The following is a 15946-nucleotide window of genomic DNA, read 5'->3' as shown; positions in this document are numbered from 1 at the left end:
AAAAAAAAAAAAAGTCAGAAGTTTTAGTAGATTATGTTTGCAAATCTACATCTCTAGATATTGTTGCTTCATACACAAAAGTACTGCTGCTGCAACAAGGCATTACATTCCCCTAAGTAAGGGCCTTAACCAGTCTTTTAAGTCTTTAATAGTCTGGCAGGACCAGGTATTTCGGGTTCAGGGTGTATAGTAGGAAAATGTCTGGATGTGAGGAAGACCAGGGGGAAGTCTGCTGTGTTCGTCTGTCTGATGACCTCTTGCATGAGGAGTTCAGACACAGGCACAGGCTGGAGAATGTCTATCCAAAGGTCTAGACTTCACTTCCCTCTTGTCCATCTATCTGTCCATCCAAGGCTGTGTTAAACGTGGTCCTCATACATGGAAACCCTTTTCCTGTTCGTGCAGTAGCTGAAGGCGGAGGGTTTGCACGCTGCTGATGATCCGCCTCTGGTGGCCGATCAGCTCCACCCCAATATTCCTCACATCTCTAGGCCGAGAGGGTAAACACAGACACACAAACACAAATGGAAACCACTTTAATCTCTCTTTTGGGGACTTTTCCGTGATTTTATTCATTGCCTACTTTGAGAAATCCTCTTAATTAAGTGACCATTGTTTTCACTGTAAAATCTAGTGTGTATAGAAGACACAAGATCATCAAGTAATGTGAAAACATATTAAACAAAACGTACACCTGAAGTAGGAATCACACCAGAAATGTTACTCTTCATTTCCCGTGATGCAACTTGAAAGTCTTTAATAAACTTTCCTTGCCTTATTTGTACCCACAGCTTCAAGACTATCACAGTTTAAAACACAATCTGTTTTTATACGTTTCAACTTGAAACTGAAATAAACCTTCATCAGCGTATCTCAGACTTGGAAATTCACCTTGGAGTCACAGGGGGGCATTTACACAAGATGTTTTCTGACCGCAGGAACATTCTTATATTTTTAGGAACTGTTGTAACCCTCCCTCCTTTTTTATTGATTCCATAATGCAGGAACATTGAACTATTTTAGTTCCTAGCTCCCCAATCAAAGAACCTTTTTAGCTCCTGCTTCAGAGTAGGGGGTGCAAATGCTGATAGAAGAATTCCCATAGTGTGGAGTTCCCAGGGACCTTCCTGGTACTGTAGGTAGTTCCTTTTCAAAAAGTCCCCAGAACTGTTTGGTCCAAAAATTCATTTTGTGAATTGATACAATAAATCAAACAGAACTTCATTAAATAAACAGGTCAAGTTCCCGTTTTAATAAATCATACCACGAAGTTAAGTAGTCTTATTTGGGTATTTGGTAACAAGGGTTATATGTTTGCTCTTATACTCACTCGATACTCATCCTTGCCACAGAGTCTATTGTGTTGTAGCCTGCTGCCATGAAATTGCTCTTGTACTGACTCATCTTAATGGAATCCAACCAGTCACCGATAGAGATGAACATGGGGTAGTCCATTTCCTCCCCCGGAGACTCTGGTAAACTGACAAAAAAAACAAAAAAAAAAACCCTTTGATGCAAAACTTACTGGCTTAAAGAGTAAAACACATTGATCCTGCTTTTAGGAGAAACTGTAAAAGAGTTCTTAAATCCTTTGAAGGTACAGACACCCACCTATCTTTGGTTTTATTTTGGATCTTTTCTCACTTTGATAGTAACATTTCTGATAATCATAACTCAGACATTCTCTCAACCTATATCACAAGGAAATCATAATTCTGTAGATGCTTGACAAATAACAGTTTTGTTCACTTCATCCTCAAAGGTACTAAAAGTCTAATATTACACAGAACTAGGACCCAACTCAGTACTTTACCTCTGAATGTCTTCCACCAGGGGCAGCAGACTGCTAGGGTTGCGGATCAGTTTATCCAAGAAGGAAACCACATCGGTGAATTTAGGCCGATGACTTCTCTCCTTCTGCCAGCAGTGCAGCATCAGCTGATGCAGGGCAACGGGGCAGCCCATTGGAGCAGGCAGCCGGTAACCCTCCTCAATGGATAGAATCACCTAGAGATCGAACAGAATAGAGATGAAAATGTATGCATTTAACTATGTGATTTTAAAAACACTTCTTAGACATGTTGGACAATATTAAAGTACCACAAAAATCAAGCTAATGTTCTCACAGGAGCGTTAAGCACGTTTGATTTTAACCATTTGGCAGGTTGAGTGGCAGAAACAAGAAAAAGAACAAACATTTTTAAGCAATATGTTATGGATGTTCACACGTTCCAATCCACTATTTAAGGTCTTTTAGCCATTTTTTTCTGTCCACCAACCTTAGAAAAAAACTTGTAATTCATAAATGCTGCTATGTAAGCTTTTTATAACCCCCCACCTTGAACATTTGGATTCCTGTGATGGACAATCAATTTGAACTACTTCTTTCTTATAATGCCCTAAACACCTCCAAAGAAGCTGAATGTTGAATGTGCTTACACTTGCACAGAAGATCTGCATCATATGTGTGAGTCTCTGGGAGTAGAGATCTGTGTGTCTTTTGTTGGGAGCTGTGTTAAGTGGCTGACCAGTTTGAGAAAGTGTGTAGCTGGTTTTACAGCTTGGCCGGCCTTTTGCCTTGGAAAGCATTTCTAAGCAATTTCCAAACACCACAAATCCGCCTCAAACCCCGGGACCTTAGTAAATGTGTGTGTAGGGCTGTCTGTGTATAGATGTGTATAAATCTGTGTGTAAGGGGTTGAAGGGATTACGGTTGAGCTTTCACACTCAGCGGAGAGAGGGATGGATCTGCTTCCTTTGCGGCCCCTCCAATCCCTGACCATAGCCCAGGGATCAGCGGGTTTGCTCCGCCACACTGAATTCACAGCTTTAAACTCCCCGTCTACCAGACTGAAGTCCTCTGAACCTCTGACCTTTACTGCTCTTTCCCTTTTCCTCTCACTCATCTTTCTCTTCCTTTTAGTGAATCTCAGCAGCATTTCTGTTCTCCCCTCCCCTCTCTCAGAGGTAAGCTTTTGATGTGGGAGAACAGTCAGGGAGCAGGTTAAAGGGCAGCAACTTTAACAGATTTATTGAAAAGTAAACTCAGAATTTAGAGTGGAGCAGGACCTGAATTGAGGAGTAAATATTGAGCTGTGTTGTAGTGAGAGGTTGGCAAACGATGCTTGTGAGGAAATATTTGAGTAAACAACATGTACAAGACTATCCACTGACATGCCCCTGAAAAAAACCCTCTGTTATTTATAATGAAAGAAATATACACATTTTTACGTATTTCTTAAAGTCCTGGAAGTGTTTTAGATACAATACAGTCCACTTGTGACACATACTGTATATTGTTGAGAGAAGGATTTGTAGATTTGTATGAATCTCCTTGGTACAAAGTGGGGTTATATTAAAGTGTATTTCACAAAACAACAGCTAATATAAATGGAAATAAATAAAGAATCTAATTACAAATTATGCCCTACCTCCAAGGGCTTTATGTATACTAACACAATGAAAACCCATCATTGTTTGAACTTCTCTGTCTCCACAAGAATCCTCAAGCTTAATCTTGAACAAAGAAATGGCAAACATCAAGTCATAGTGTAGGATTTTGGGGTGGCCAATCCGATTTAAGGGGGGGGGGGGTCTGAACAAGGCAGGAATATAATGAAAGCTTTGTGTTTCAGGGTGCACTTCCATTAATGTTGGCTTTAAGTCTGCCTTTCTCAGAGGTGAGTTTCCGATGTGGGAAAACAGTGAAAGAGCAAGTTAAAGGACAGCAACTTTAAAATGTTTATTTTTAAGACTCAGCTATGTGTTCGTCCTTTGACCCAAAAATAGAACACACAACCTCTTTCATGACTGTTATACTCACATCCTGATTAGACATTTCCCAATATGGCCGCTCCCCATAGGACATCACTTCCCACATGACTATGCCATAACTCCAGGCGTCACTTGCAGAGGAGAATTTCCTGTACGAGATGGCCTCAGGAGCAGTCCATCGGATGGGGATCTTACCACCCTGTTCAAACACACATGCAAATTCACGATTAAACACATCCTGAAATGCAGCCTACAAAACTTACTTACATCAACTGAACTAAATTAACTTTTTCATCTCATTTCTATCTCATCTCCTCTCACTTTTCTCATAACCCCTCGATATGTTTCTCATATCGTCTGCTCTGCTTACTCTTCTCCTCACCTCACCTCTCCCTTTTTCTCTCTCCTCACCTCCCCCTTCACTTGCTCTTTGTGGACCTCAACGACAGTCTTGTGCTTGGACTTGGACAACTTGGAGCCCTAAACACAACACTTCCGACACACAATAGCCTCAATACAAACCAGGAAATAGAGGTCACTCTGGGCTCAGATAGATTTTCAGAACATGATCCTTTCAGCACAATAGTTTTTGAAGTTAAGCTTTTGCTATCTCAGGCAACTCCATCTTTTGCTGGCCCCAAGAGAAGAAGGCGGATTGGTGAACTAGTTTGCTATGCTTAAAGTATGACTGGGAGTTTTGTCTGCGAGGACTTTTCTATGCTGACAAAAATGTAGGGTTCGGGGAAGTGATAAGCTTCCTTTTGGGAATGAAAATAATAAAAAACAACAACAGCAGGTATTGGCAGAGTTTAAATAAATGAGTTTAATGTAATGTTAAATTTGATTAGAAATATACCTGCAAAAGGTGACAAAGCATATGTGCATAAAAGACACAAATTAGATGATGTCGTCTCCATCCAAGTTTGCACTTTTTATAATCTTGTATCTTCTTTGATTATACCACACGTACCGTTGTGGTATAAGCAGCCTCCGGGTCGTCCTCCAGGACTCGTGACAGGCCGAAGTCTGACACTTTACACACCAGGTTGCTGTTGACCAGGATGTTCCGAGCTGCCAAGTCTCTATGAACGTAGCCCATGTCTGACAGATACTTCATGCCTGAGGCAATACCACGCAGCATGCCCACCAACTGGATGACAGTGAAGTGACCGTCATGTTGCTGACAGGGAGAAAAGGGCATGGGGAAAAATAATTAAATCAGAAGAGTTATGACACAAACTCAGGATATTACAACGGTCCAAAAAAAGAAAAAGAAAAAAAAAATAGAAAAAAGAAAAATGGAACTCTGAAAACAATCATTTTTTGCAGGCGGGCGACTGTGACTTGCTAGTTGAGTCCTTCGTGTCTAAACAGAAAAGTCAGGGTTTTGATCCCCAGTTTCAGCAGCCACGTGTCAGATGTATCCTTGAGTAAGACATATTCTCCCCATGCTCCTTCAGTGGCTTATAAATGTATATGAATGGGATTAATTAATATTGATAGCCACTTTATATAGAAACCTCGACCATCAGTGTATGAATGGTTAGGTGTGACGTAGTGAAAAAAGTGCTTTGAGTAGTCAGAAGAATAGAAAAGCATTGCACTTATCATTTCTTATCATGAGTTGTGTTCAAATCATGCTTAATAAGGTAAATTCTCTAAATTTTCTTTTGTTCCTTTGTGGCTCTTTCAATTTTAAAACTATTCACATTTTCCTGAAAAAACAACAACCATAGCTCAGAGATAATCACACCAAATCTCAGCTCAACTCAACACTTACTCTCAGGAATGAGTCCAGGGATCCATTTTCCATGTACTCCACCACAATCATCACAGGCCGACCTGCAAACACACCAACACAAAAGCCCCCACTTATTTCCAGATGCCAATTCAAAGCTGTAATAGATTAGTTTTGCAACAAAAAAAGGGCAGACACAGGAAGGCAAAAGGCAACACAGAGGAAATGGGACGAAACACTGTTTTGACACCCTTCCCTTTATTTGAATAACGGCTGAGGAAAAATAAAATGCTTGTGAGCATGAAGTTGAATCGTTGTTTATGCAGACATTCTCATGGACCTCTGATGGTGAGCATGTAGGTTAATATTGCTCAGATCAGATACAGTTTTGGGAGATGTTTTGTGAGAAATCTCAATAAAAAAATTGCTGTAGAATCTCTAGCATACTATCACATTTTACAAGAATGTTGTTAAATTAATTCTTTGTGGTTTGCTATTAGGAGGACAGGTTAATCACTGAAATTTCAAACTAAAGGTGTTCTACTTATAGGGCCAAATTTTACCTTATATGATTGTTATTATTATTTTTAATGTGTTTTTGTCTAATTGGCTTTATTTGATAGGACAGCGACTAGAGTAGGCAATCTGGAGAGAGCGGGGAATGACATGTGGTAATGGAGCCCTAGGCTGGACTTGAACCCGGGCCGCCCACTTGGATGACTAAAGCCTTTGTACATGGGCCGAGACCTAACCACTTGTCCGTCTGCACCCACATGATTCTTATTACTGATGTTATTTACCCTAAAACTTCTCTTAACATCCATGGATTTTATTTACTCCAGTCTATGAAATGACCCTTCCATTGCTTATAAATATTTTCAAACACAGAAAAGATGGAAGAGAGTAGAAAGTTTTACATTTAAATGCACAGAGCCCTCTTATTGAGACCTACCTTTACGGTATTTATCGAAACGTGCAGCAACACCTCGATAGTTAAAGGGTTTCTATCAGCCCATGTTTCACAGCACGTTATTCATACTGAAATATTGGGGAAAATTACTGCATGTGGGTCATTACACTACTAGTTGACCAACACTGGCCCTGATCCTGTCAATAACTTTAACATAATAGTCAGTCACGTAAAAGACTGGTTAAAGCAATAGCTGACAAAAATCACTCTGCAAATATGTGAGTAGCTGTTGCACCTGGCAGTCTGAGACAGGGAAAAGTGAAGGAGCTTGGGTAAACACACTTCATGAGCTGATTGATGCATCAAGCCAAGACTCTGAATTTTGAAAACTTTTCTATTTCAACATGTCAAACCTGCCGAACTCAACCTGTTCAGTATGCAGTTTGTGTTGGACATGAACATTTCGTTAGAAACACGTTCAAGCACCATCCCTCTGTACAAATGTTAGTGTTCCCCCTGCAGACGATCCCTGCGGGGTAAGAGATTGACTGGTATACAGCTGGGAAGGCGGTTGTCCAGGCCTGCGTGCTGCTGAGCTGTTAAACATTCTAAACTGCTGGAAAGAGAAATAAAAGTGTGACTGCGGTGAAGAAACACTGTGATATGACACTTCGAATTCATGGCAGCCGTTTCCCTCACATGGGAATGTGAAGAAACTCATAATGGAAGGCCAGAAGAAGTAGATTCATGCTGCAGGGGGAAACATGGTGCCATGGAAGCGGACTGTAGTTTTGAGAAAACCCTCTGATTCACATTTTTAGGACTTATAATATTTCCGCAGAGCTCCTGCGCAATGCTAGAGACTGTCCCAGATGCTGAACCATTAACAGTTTGAAAGAGTTTGAGTAATTCTTATAATATATATAAAAAATAATAATTTGAATAATTAAAATCATCATGATTTTAATTATTTTTCAACCCTTTACTCTAAAGAAAGTTAAAAAACATACTGTATGGAAACATGTTAATATCACCTAAGGCTGCATGTTTCTAAGTGTTCTGTTGGTCCACTTTTCTGTCAGATATTTTTGAAGAGGTCACAAATTCGAGACAATTCAAGAACGGATAAAAAGACTGTTTGGAGAAAACTCACATGTCCCGGTGGAGGGGGGATTTATGCTTCAACAAAACTGCAGGTGTTTGAAAAAGAAAGCTACTTTGAGTGTAATTGTTGGAAGGATCTGTGTTCATAGAATCTTAACATAATTATATACATGAGGACTGTGTTTATGTTCATTTTAAGACAGCAAATATCAAAGCTGAATTAAGCCTCTTACATTTTTTTCCACAACAGAAAATAAAACACCACAGGTATATGAATGGAGGAATAAACAGAGCTGTATTTGCTTTAGCCCAAATAGGGACCTTTTTTAAAGTATGCAAATCACATCATCCCACCCTCTGCAGATACTTTTCACTTCACCAGTCCAGGAGGGATTCACAGGAAATTATTTGATCAAGCTTTGCCTTCCTAAGCTAATTAGCGAGGTCTGGAAACAACATTTTGCAGTGCAGAGCCTGAACGAAGACAAACGCACCTGTTTACAGTCTAATGTGTCACCTGTTATTTCAGAGCAGGTATAGCAGTCAGTCACAGCACAATACTTCCTGTAATTAGTCTCTGAAGAACAACAACAGATGTAGGGAGGGGAAAGATCAAAGTCAGATAGAAAAGTCTACTCAGAAAACTAATATCTCACTTTGTGATACCCTACTGCCCTGATCGGGATGGGTTTTGATTTTGTGATTTAGTGGGTAGGATTTTTTTCTGTGTATTGATGCACCGTTGGACATGTGTGAAGTTGTTTGGCTGTGATGACTTCATTGTTGTCTCCTAAACTTAATATTTACATTATTACTAAAGACTTTAAAAATAAAATACTCTTCAAAAAAAAAAAAAAAACAGTCACAGCTCTAAGCCACTTTATTGAGCGCCATTAGAAAAAAAGAGCCACTATTTGGACAAAAGATATTGCTTGACGGTTTTGGTTTGTAAAAGATACAAATGTAAAATAAAAAGATAGAAAACACAATAATGTATTGTCAGAGTCTGAAAAACAGACATTTTAAATGTCTTTGCAGTACACCCAGTTAATGTTGTTGACCTTTGCCAAGGATCACCACGGTGGAAAGTTCCTAATTACATTTGCAACTTTTAAAATCATTATAATGTTTTTGACAAGACAAATCATCTCATACTTGTTTGGGAGGATTTTATTCACTCGATTGCTTCAGAAATGGCAGACTATAAAACTACAGATCAATCTATCAGCGCAAAACATCAGCAATCAGCAGCTTTAATGAAAAGATGGCAGTATTGGTTTTTAAAGAGCCTTATCAGCCGAGTCCTTGTCAGCAGGGTCAGAACTGAGGAGTGTCCTCTATTTACATTCAAGTAGGGGTAGGAAGTCTTCAGGGGACCCATTTATATTCACAGCCATGTCTTAGTTTATACACCTCCTGTAAAAACAACCATATGTTGCACTGGGTGAGCCCCATAAAACAGAGCTCGTTAACAAGTCTGCACGCAAGCTAGCACGCACGCAAGCTAGCACGCACAGAAACAGAGATCTCTGCAGATAAAGCACGAGCACTAGAATTAACATGATGATGCTACCCACTAACACACAATACATACACTCACACTGACTGTGAGTAGAAGAAGAAGAAGAAGAAGAAGAAGAAGAAGAAGAAGAAGAAGAAGAAGAAGAAGAAGCAGAAGAAGAAGAAGAAGAAAAAGAAGAAGAAGAAGAAGAAGCAGAAGAAGAAGAAGAAGAAGAAAAAGAAGAAGAAGAAGAAGAAGAAGAAGAAGAAGAAGAAGAAGAAGAAGAAAGGCTTTGAGCATAGTTGCTGAGCACAACATCAAATAAATCAACATGTGCCACATTTAAGTGTGACAAGTGACAACACCGAATGCAGTCTTGACCATGAAGAGTTGAAAATAGCTCTTTGTCGCAAGTGATATCAATGATTTAGGGAAAATCCAATAACATCTCCCATCCTACTTACTTTTTGTGACCACTCCCTCCAACCGGATGATGTTAGGGTGGTCGAACTGGCCCATGATTGATGCCTCTCGCAGGAAATCTCGCCTCTGACGCTCCACATAGCCTCCTTTCAGTGTCTTAATTGCCACAGCAATCTCCTTCTTCCCCGGGGTTCTCAGGCGACCGCTGCACACCTCACCAAACTCACCTAAAGCACATAATGCACACATGCACAAAGAGAGGAGATTACCGCCAGACTCTTCTTCATCAGCAGCACCACTGTATACCACATGGGGGCAGTGTTGCAGTTCCCATCCACACTCTGGCATTATTGCCTCTGAGATGAAATAAACTTGATGAAACTCTCCATCTCACCCACTGAAAAAAGCCTCCAATCTATTATTATACTCTCTTTTGTTCCCTAAATCTGTTAAGGCTTTAATATTGCTAAAGACTGAGCAGAGAAAATGACAATGAGACACTTGGGAAACACATCCTACTTAGAGTCCGCAATGGAGGAGAGTAGGTTCATTACAATTATATCTGTTGACTGAAAATAGATCATCTCCTATAACAAATTTAGCTAGCTATTGTGAGTCTAACCACCACGAAACGCTTCTCTTTCACATACAGGGAAGATCAGGCACAAATTATTGGGAGGCTGAGTGTGTAGCTACAGTATGTGTTTGTGTGTTTACCAGCGCCGATCACCCTCTCGATGCGGATCCTGGACGGGTCAATCTCCTTGGTGAACTCATGGACAGCCTGCGTGGGGTCTTCATATGTATCAGGGTCAACATAGGTCTTTATTCCTGGAAAGGGAACTTTGGAAACAGAGAGAAAGATAGAGCGTCAGCTGTCAACTCAGAATTAACTTATACAAATATGTGTTACAGCAGTTTAGTTCTGTGGAAAGTAAAAAAAAGCTAGCATTAAAAATAACATCCTCGAGAGCAGTGTTTCCCAAAGTGGCGGTTGGGACCCTCTGAGCAGGAGGGGGTCTGCAGGTGCCTTCCAAAAACAATACATTTATTTAAAATTGCAGATTTTATCCTTTATTAAAAGTAAAGAATTTAACTATATTTACTCTTAGTCAATGAAAATGTACACAGACACAAGAAAACAACAATAATTTTAAGGCTGCTGTGTTCTTTTATGTTGTTTTAATGTCAGTGCCTGGCCTATTAGTGCACGCTGCTGTGTGATTTAACCATTTCCAGGGACAGAGGGGGTCCCCAGTCTCTCATACTGCTATTTGGGGGGTCGCAGGATGATAAGTTTGGGAGCCCTTGCTCTAGAGACAACACTACAGCAAATGAGAAGATAGAATAAATGCAAACTTTACAAAAGCAATCATGAGGAAAGACACAGAGATTAAGCCTATATTTTCATGTATTCCTTCTAAACCCTTTCCCCCCGCAACACTGCAGACTTTATTTTACATTTTAAGCCTTAAGACAGCTGGCTGTAGAATTGAGAAACAGTTTCCACTTGATCATACGCTTGCAGGCAGTTAGACAAGTTTTCCTGTCTGATGCTCGGGGACCGCTCTGTAGCAAAGCAAAAGAGCAAAAGTGTTGCCGCCCTCTGAGTCTGCAACACATGCACAAATAGACCAACACACACAAACATTGATAGCTTGTTGAGGACGCAGCAGGGAGGCACACTGAGACAGTCTTTTCAGCAGGTCGAGGTTTTTTTTTAGCCCCCGTTAAGCAGCAAGCATCCACCCTGCTGAAGTGTCCTTGAGCAAGTCGATGAAACTTTAACTGGACGCTGCTGTTCTGGCTCTAAACCCTGACCTCCCAGTGGAGGGGGAGCCAGACAGACGCTGTGTTTCTCCTTTAGGAATCGATACAGTATCTCAAACACACACAGACACAAAAAAACACCAAAACAGCGAGTTGTCTCTGATGCCTTAACGTATATACCAAAACCCCAAGGACCCTTTCTCCTCCCTAAGCCTCTAAAGAACACCACACTCAGGGATGAGACCGGAGACAATACACAAGAGGTGCAGCATTTCAACGACTTCTTCAGGAGCAAACACACCCTCACTTAAAAGGAGCCAAAACACTCACTAAAATATCTAGTAGAAATATCTAATTTCGAATACCGGAGAATTAGATTCTTTGTGAGCCATTTAAAAAAAATAAGATTACTTTTTTCATTTTGCTATCATGGCTTTTCAGCCACACGTGAATTGCCCCCATAAAAGTCTGATATTTCTTTTTGTCCTCTCCACTTTTGCACCTTGCAGCTTCCAACCTTGTCTCTCTCTCCTCTCTGTTCCACACTATGTGAATTTTCCCTGGTCTCACCCCAGTCTTTGTCTTTCTGCTCACTTTCAAAGCTCTTTTGTTTTTTTCACCTTACAGCTCTCATTTCAATTTGTTTTTCTCCTGTCTGGAATGAAAACTTGGGTATTAAAAGAAAAAAAAAACTGGCAGACAACACAGAAAAGTACAGGAGGGCAGACACAGAAAGTCAAGGGATGTACCTGTGTAACCAGATTAATATAAAAAGAAGAAGAACTCGTGTAAAACATCAAATGAAACTTGAGGGGAGGAGAGGAGCAGAGAGAGAGAGAGAGAGAGAGAGAGACGAGGAGGGAGGGAGAGGAAGGAGACGCAGAAAGATGAAGGCGCATGCTGCTTGAAAGCGTTTTGACGTGTTTGACGTCTTCATCCAGAAAACATAGACATAAAATAGCACATTCGTCACTTCTGTTGTTGCATTTGTAACAACAGGAAGCCAGACTCGTTTTAATTTCTGTAAGATCTGAGGTGGGGACTGTCTCTCCCTAGCAACATTCAAATAAGCCTTTGCAGAGAAACACATGGGAAATGATCCATACAGCAGTACACCGTTTGTGTTGAATGCAAAGAGAAGAGCAGGTGGTTAGCCTGCTAGCTTCAAACTGTGCCTCACACCATCTCTCTCTTCTTCCTGGCAAAGACTCATCACAAATTAAAACCTGGCACTTTTACACCAAATCAAATGGTTTGTGCATTCTGGCAAGAAAAATGTTCATCTTTTAGATCACATGCAACTTGCCAAGCATTTTATTTAAACGAGAAAAAAAGTATTGCTTATCCCAAACCATAATTATGGACAACGATTGTGCTAGACCTAATCTGAGACTTGTGAAAAAACTAACAACAAAGAAAAAAGGATTTACCATGTCCATTCTGATAACTGGTCCTCCTTTTCTCTTCTGAAGTCATCTTGGCCTTAAAATACCACTGACACCTGGAAAACAAAAACCTGCGTTAATTACTGATTACATAGTCGTAACTAAATATCCAGGACATGCACATTGGTTGGGTCAACAAGAATCCTGAACATAAATGTTTGTTTCTCAATAAACTCAAGTGACAAAAATGTTTGAGAAAAAAAAGTTAATTTATAAAACGTGGTACAACATACGATGTTCTGCCTCTGGAGACTCATCATCGAAACAAGAGAGGCCCGTGATTAGAGAAGGATGAGTTTTTAGGTGCTTACAGTTTACAGAAAGGATAATGCACTGTACTGCATTGTAAAATATAGACATATTTTGTGAACCCCCTTTCTTTAAAAAAAAGTGCCTCGATATTGGAGCTACAGTGCAAACATTATTTTACAAGATGCACAACAGTTTGACATTGGTCCCGCTAATATGCATATATCCATAAACCCATGCTTGACTCCAGATCAACACTCAGATTCTTTTGGTATAGTATATATTGTGTGAACAGCTTGATATGACAGTAATATGGGTCCTCAATTGTTTTCTACGAGAATGCAGCAGACATGCAGCGACCCCCTAAAAGCTGCGAACATGTGTAAATTGTGTTGCTGCATTAACTATTCAGTGTTTTCTTGTTGTGAAACTTTTTTCAAATCTCTTTTTTTACACCACATACGAGACAATTTCACACAAACACAGGGGGAGATGAGAAGTGTAATTATAACAACTTCACACTAAACTGCTAGTTAAAAGCTTCTGAGTATTAAAGCTTCCAAAAGTTAGCGCTATAGTAGGATGAAAAAAGATTAAATAACTGAAAAAAGTAGATTGTGAAAGAGGAAAACAAGGAAGCTGTACATAAACCAGATGGTAAGAATAGACATATTAAGAGCTGTTATATACAGAGGGAGCTTACTGCGCCATTAAAGCTTGAATAAATGCCATTATTTCATGATGATGTAGCTCCATATAACCTGCTCATGAGAACTTCACCATATCAGGTAAAACACCAGATGAAACACCCAATAAATGAGAGAAATGCATTTGTTTAGTCAGTACAGGCAAAAAAAACAAAAAACAACTTTGTCAGGTTGATTGGTGATCAGTGGATCTTATCATAAAAAAAGATGTTGGCAGGCCGATGGAGTTGGCTTCAGAAGTGATAGTTTATTAATACTAATGTTAATGGAGGTGGTGTGATTTGGACCAAAAAAAATGTAGAAACTAAAGCATAAAAAATCCCTGAGAAAATAATCGAAATTGAGAAAATCTTTCTTTTAATCAATTTTTAAAGGTTTTCTCAAAATATATAACATCAGTAAGTAGGAAGTATTCTTGCTTCCTCAACCCTCCTAAGTGTGTGTGTGTGTGTGTGTGTGTGTGTGTGTGTGTGTGTGTGTGTGTGTGTGTGTGTGTGTGTGTGTGTGTGTGTGTGTGTGTGTGTGTGTGTGTGTGTGTGTGTGTGCATTTGTGTGAGAGTTTATCTGGGCACTGACACACCAAGAGACAGCCAACCACTGATAAAAAAGCTGCTGCCAAGAAAGTCTGAAAAGCTGAGAGATTAGATGACAGCATCTGCAAAAGAATTTATCCAAATAGATCCTTGGATGTCACCCCAAAATAAAAAGTGAAGAAAACACCAAGTGTCAGAATCACACCCAAAATCCTTTTCATGGCAAAGTAGAATGAACAGATGGGGATCTGACTCACAGCTGGTGGCAGTTATCACACTAAGCCATGACATTATTTCATTATAATTGCAACAATGTATTTAACTAGACTTTAAACAATAGCATACTTCCCTTTTGCGATTGAACTTTTTTTTTTCTTATAGCATTTGCCCTTCCATTCCTTCGTTACACATACCATGTAACAGATCAAGAAACCATCATGATAACAACGGCAGCAACCCAAATAGCGACACGTTTTCATACCCAAATGACCAAATTCGTCTCCTGATGACCCTCAAGTGCCTCAGACAAGGGATCAGAATGAGCTTTATTATTTGAGATATTTAGGGTAAATTATATGCTTCAATTACCCAAGTGTTTAGTAATGAATTCAGTAAAAGATGACTTCGGAGTAAAAAAAACAGAGGCTCAACCGCTATGCTAACAAGTATTTGGTATGTGGTGCGTGACAGGTGGAGGTGGCAAAGCTTAAGAGGAGCACTGAGATGAAAATTAATTACATGAAGAAGGAGTGGTGCTCTGAGTTCTCTCACAGGCCGTATCACTGATGAATTTTAAAACTAATTTTGCAGTAGAGGGCCTAATTAATGACCTTGTGCACAAGGGACACACTCCATGAGTGGATCACTTAATATAAGTTTCCATATTTTCTTCTCAATTTTTTCAGATACAACTTAATTCTGCTGCCTAGCTGTTTCACTTACTGTATACCTTGAAGTAAACACCAAAAGTCAATACTCTCGCTCCATTACCTTAAAGGCTTTATGTTAAGTGTTCATCATAATAGCTGACTTTTAAAAAAAGCTGACATTTAGTTCTGTTCACTGGGAGACTTTAAGGGAGCAATAGCAACTAGCCAAGAGGCTTGACCTGAACCCCCAACAGAGACATAGCATAGACAGAAACAGAGGTCTCTAATAGCCACACTGTCACTTCAAAGGAGAGTGCTCTCTAAACTGTCACTCCAGACAAGCCCACCTCCCCCCTCAACCCTACACCTCCACACCCCTGTGGTCCAGATGAGAGATGCTATCTCCCCCCTGGAGATGAAGCTGGCAGAGCCAAGGGACAGACGTCCGCATCTCGGCCTGAGTCCCACAGGAAATTATAGAGTGACAGTTTGACTTTTGGGTTGAGTGTGGTTCTGGCTCATAATACTAAACTAAATCAAATGTTTACATCTTCCAATACTTTATATCTTATTTATTTTAACACAGGCAAAATAACAAATGACCAACTTACTTTACATTCAATTTCAACTGATGATGTGATATTGAAAATGCTCTGATCATTTAGTGACACTTAGAGTAATTGCAGATATGAATTGTTGCAAAGATGTTTAAAAAAATAAAGTTTATTGAAATGGTAAATTAACTAAAGATTATCCTCCTGAGACCCAGGAAAAACAAGTTTTTAGATATGGATTTTTTTTTTTACATAAATTTTGTATTTGGGCAGCTAAAAACAACTTGCAAAAAAAAATTATATAAAAACTTCTTTTTTTTTAAAACAATTTTGAACACGTCCATTGTTGTGGACAATGGGACATTGAGG

General features: G+C 39.7%; 1 protein-coding gene across 1 annotated transcript in view; it reads right to left on the bottom strand.

The window, feature by feature from the left end:
• epha6 (eph receptor A6) overlaps positions 1-15946 on the bottom strand; it is a 152397-nt gene that overhangs the window by 1014 nt on the left and 135437 nt on the right. Inside the window, exons 9-17 of the mRNA XM_079357760.1 lie at positions 12651-12721; positions 10168-10293; positions 9492-9677; positions 5555-5616; positions 4745-4954; positions 3824-3973; positions 1814-2007; positions 1331-1480; positions 1-487 (exon numbers count right to left, since the gene is read on the bottom strand). The exon at positions 1-487 is cut by the window's left edge and continues 1014 nt beyond it. Of these exons, the coding sequence (XP_079213886.1) occupies positions 373-487; positions 1331-1480; positions 1814-2007; positions 3824-3973; positions 4745-4954; positions 5555-5616; positions 9492-9677; positions 10168-10293; positions 12651-12721 (1264 nt within the window). The 3' untranslated portion in view covers positions 1-372. The remainder of the gene's footprint in view (positions 488-1330; positions 1481-1813; positions 2008-3823; positions 3974-4744; positions 4955-5554; positions 5617-9491; positions 9678-10167; positions 10294-12650; positions 12722-15946) is intronic.

The sequence above is a fragment of the Symphodus melops genome (assembly GCF_947650265.1).
Source record: "Symphodus melops genome assembly, chromosome: 12".
Taxonomy (NCBI): domain Eukaryota; kingdom Metazoa; phylum Chordata; class Actinopteri; order Labriformes; family Labridae; genus Symphodus; species Symphodus melops.
This window is presented reverse-complemented; position numbering and strand designations above follow the sequence as displayed.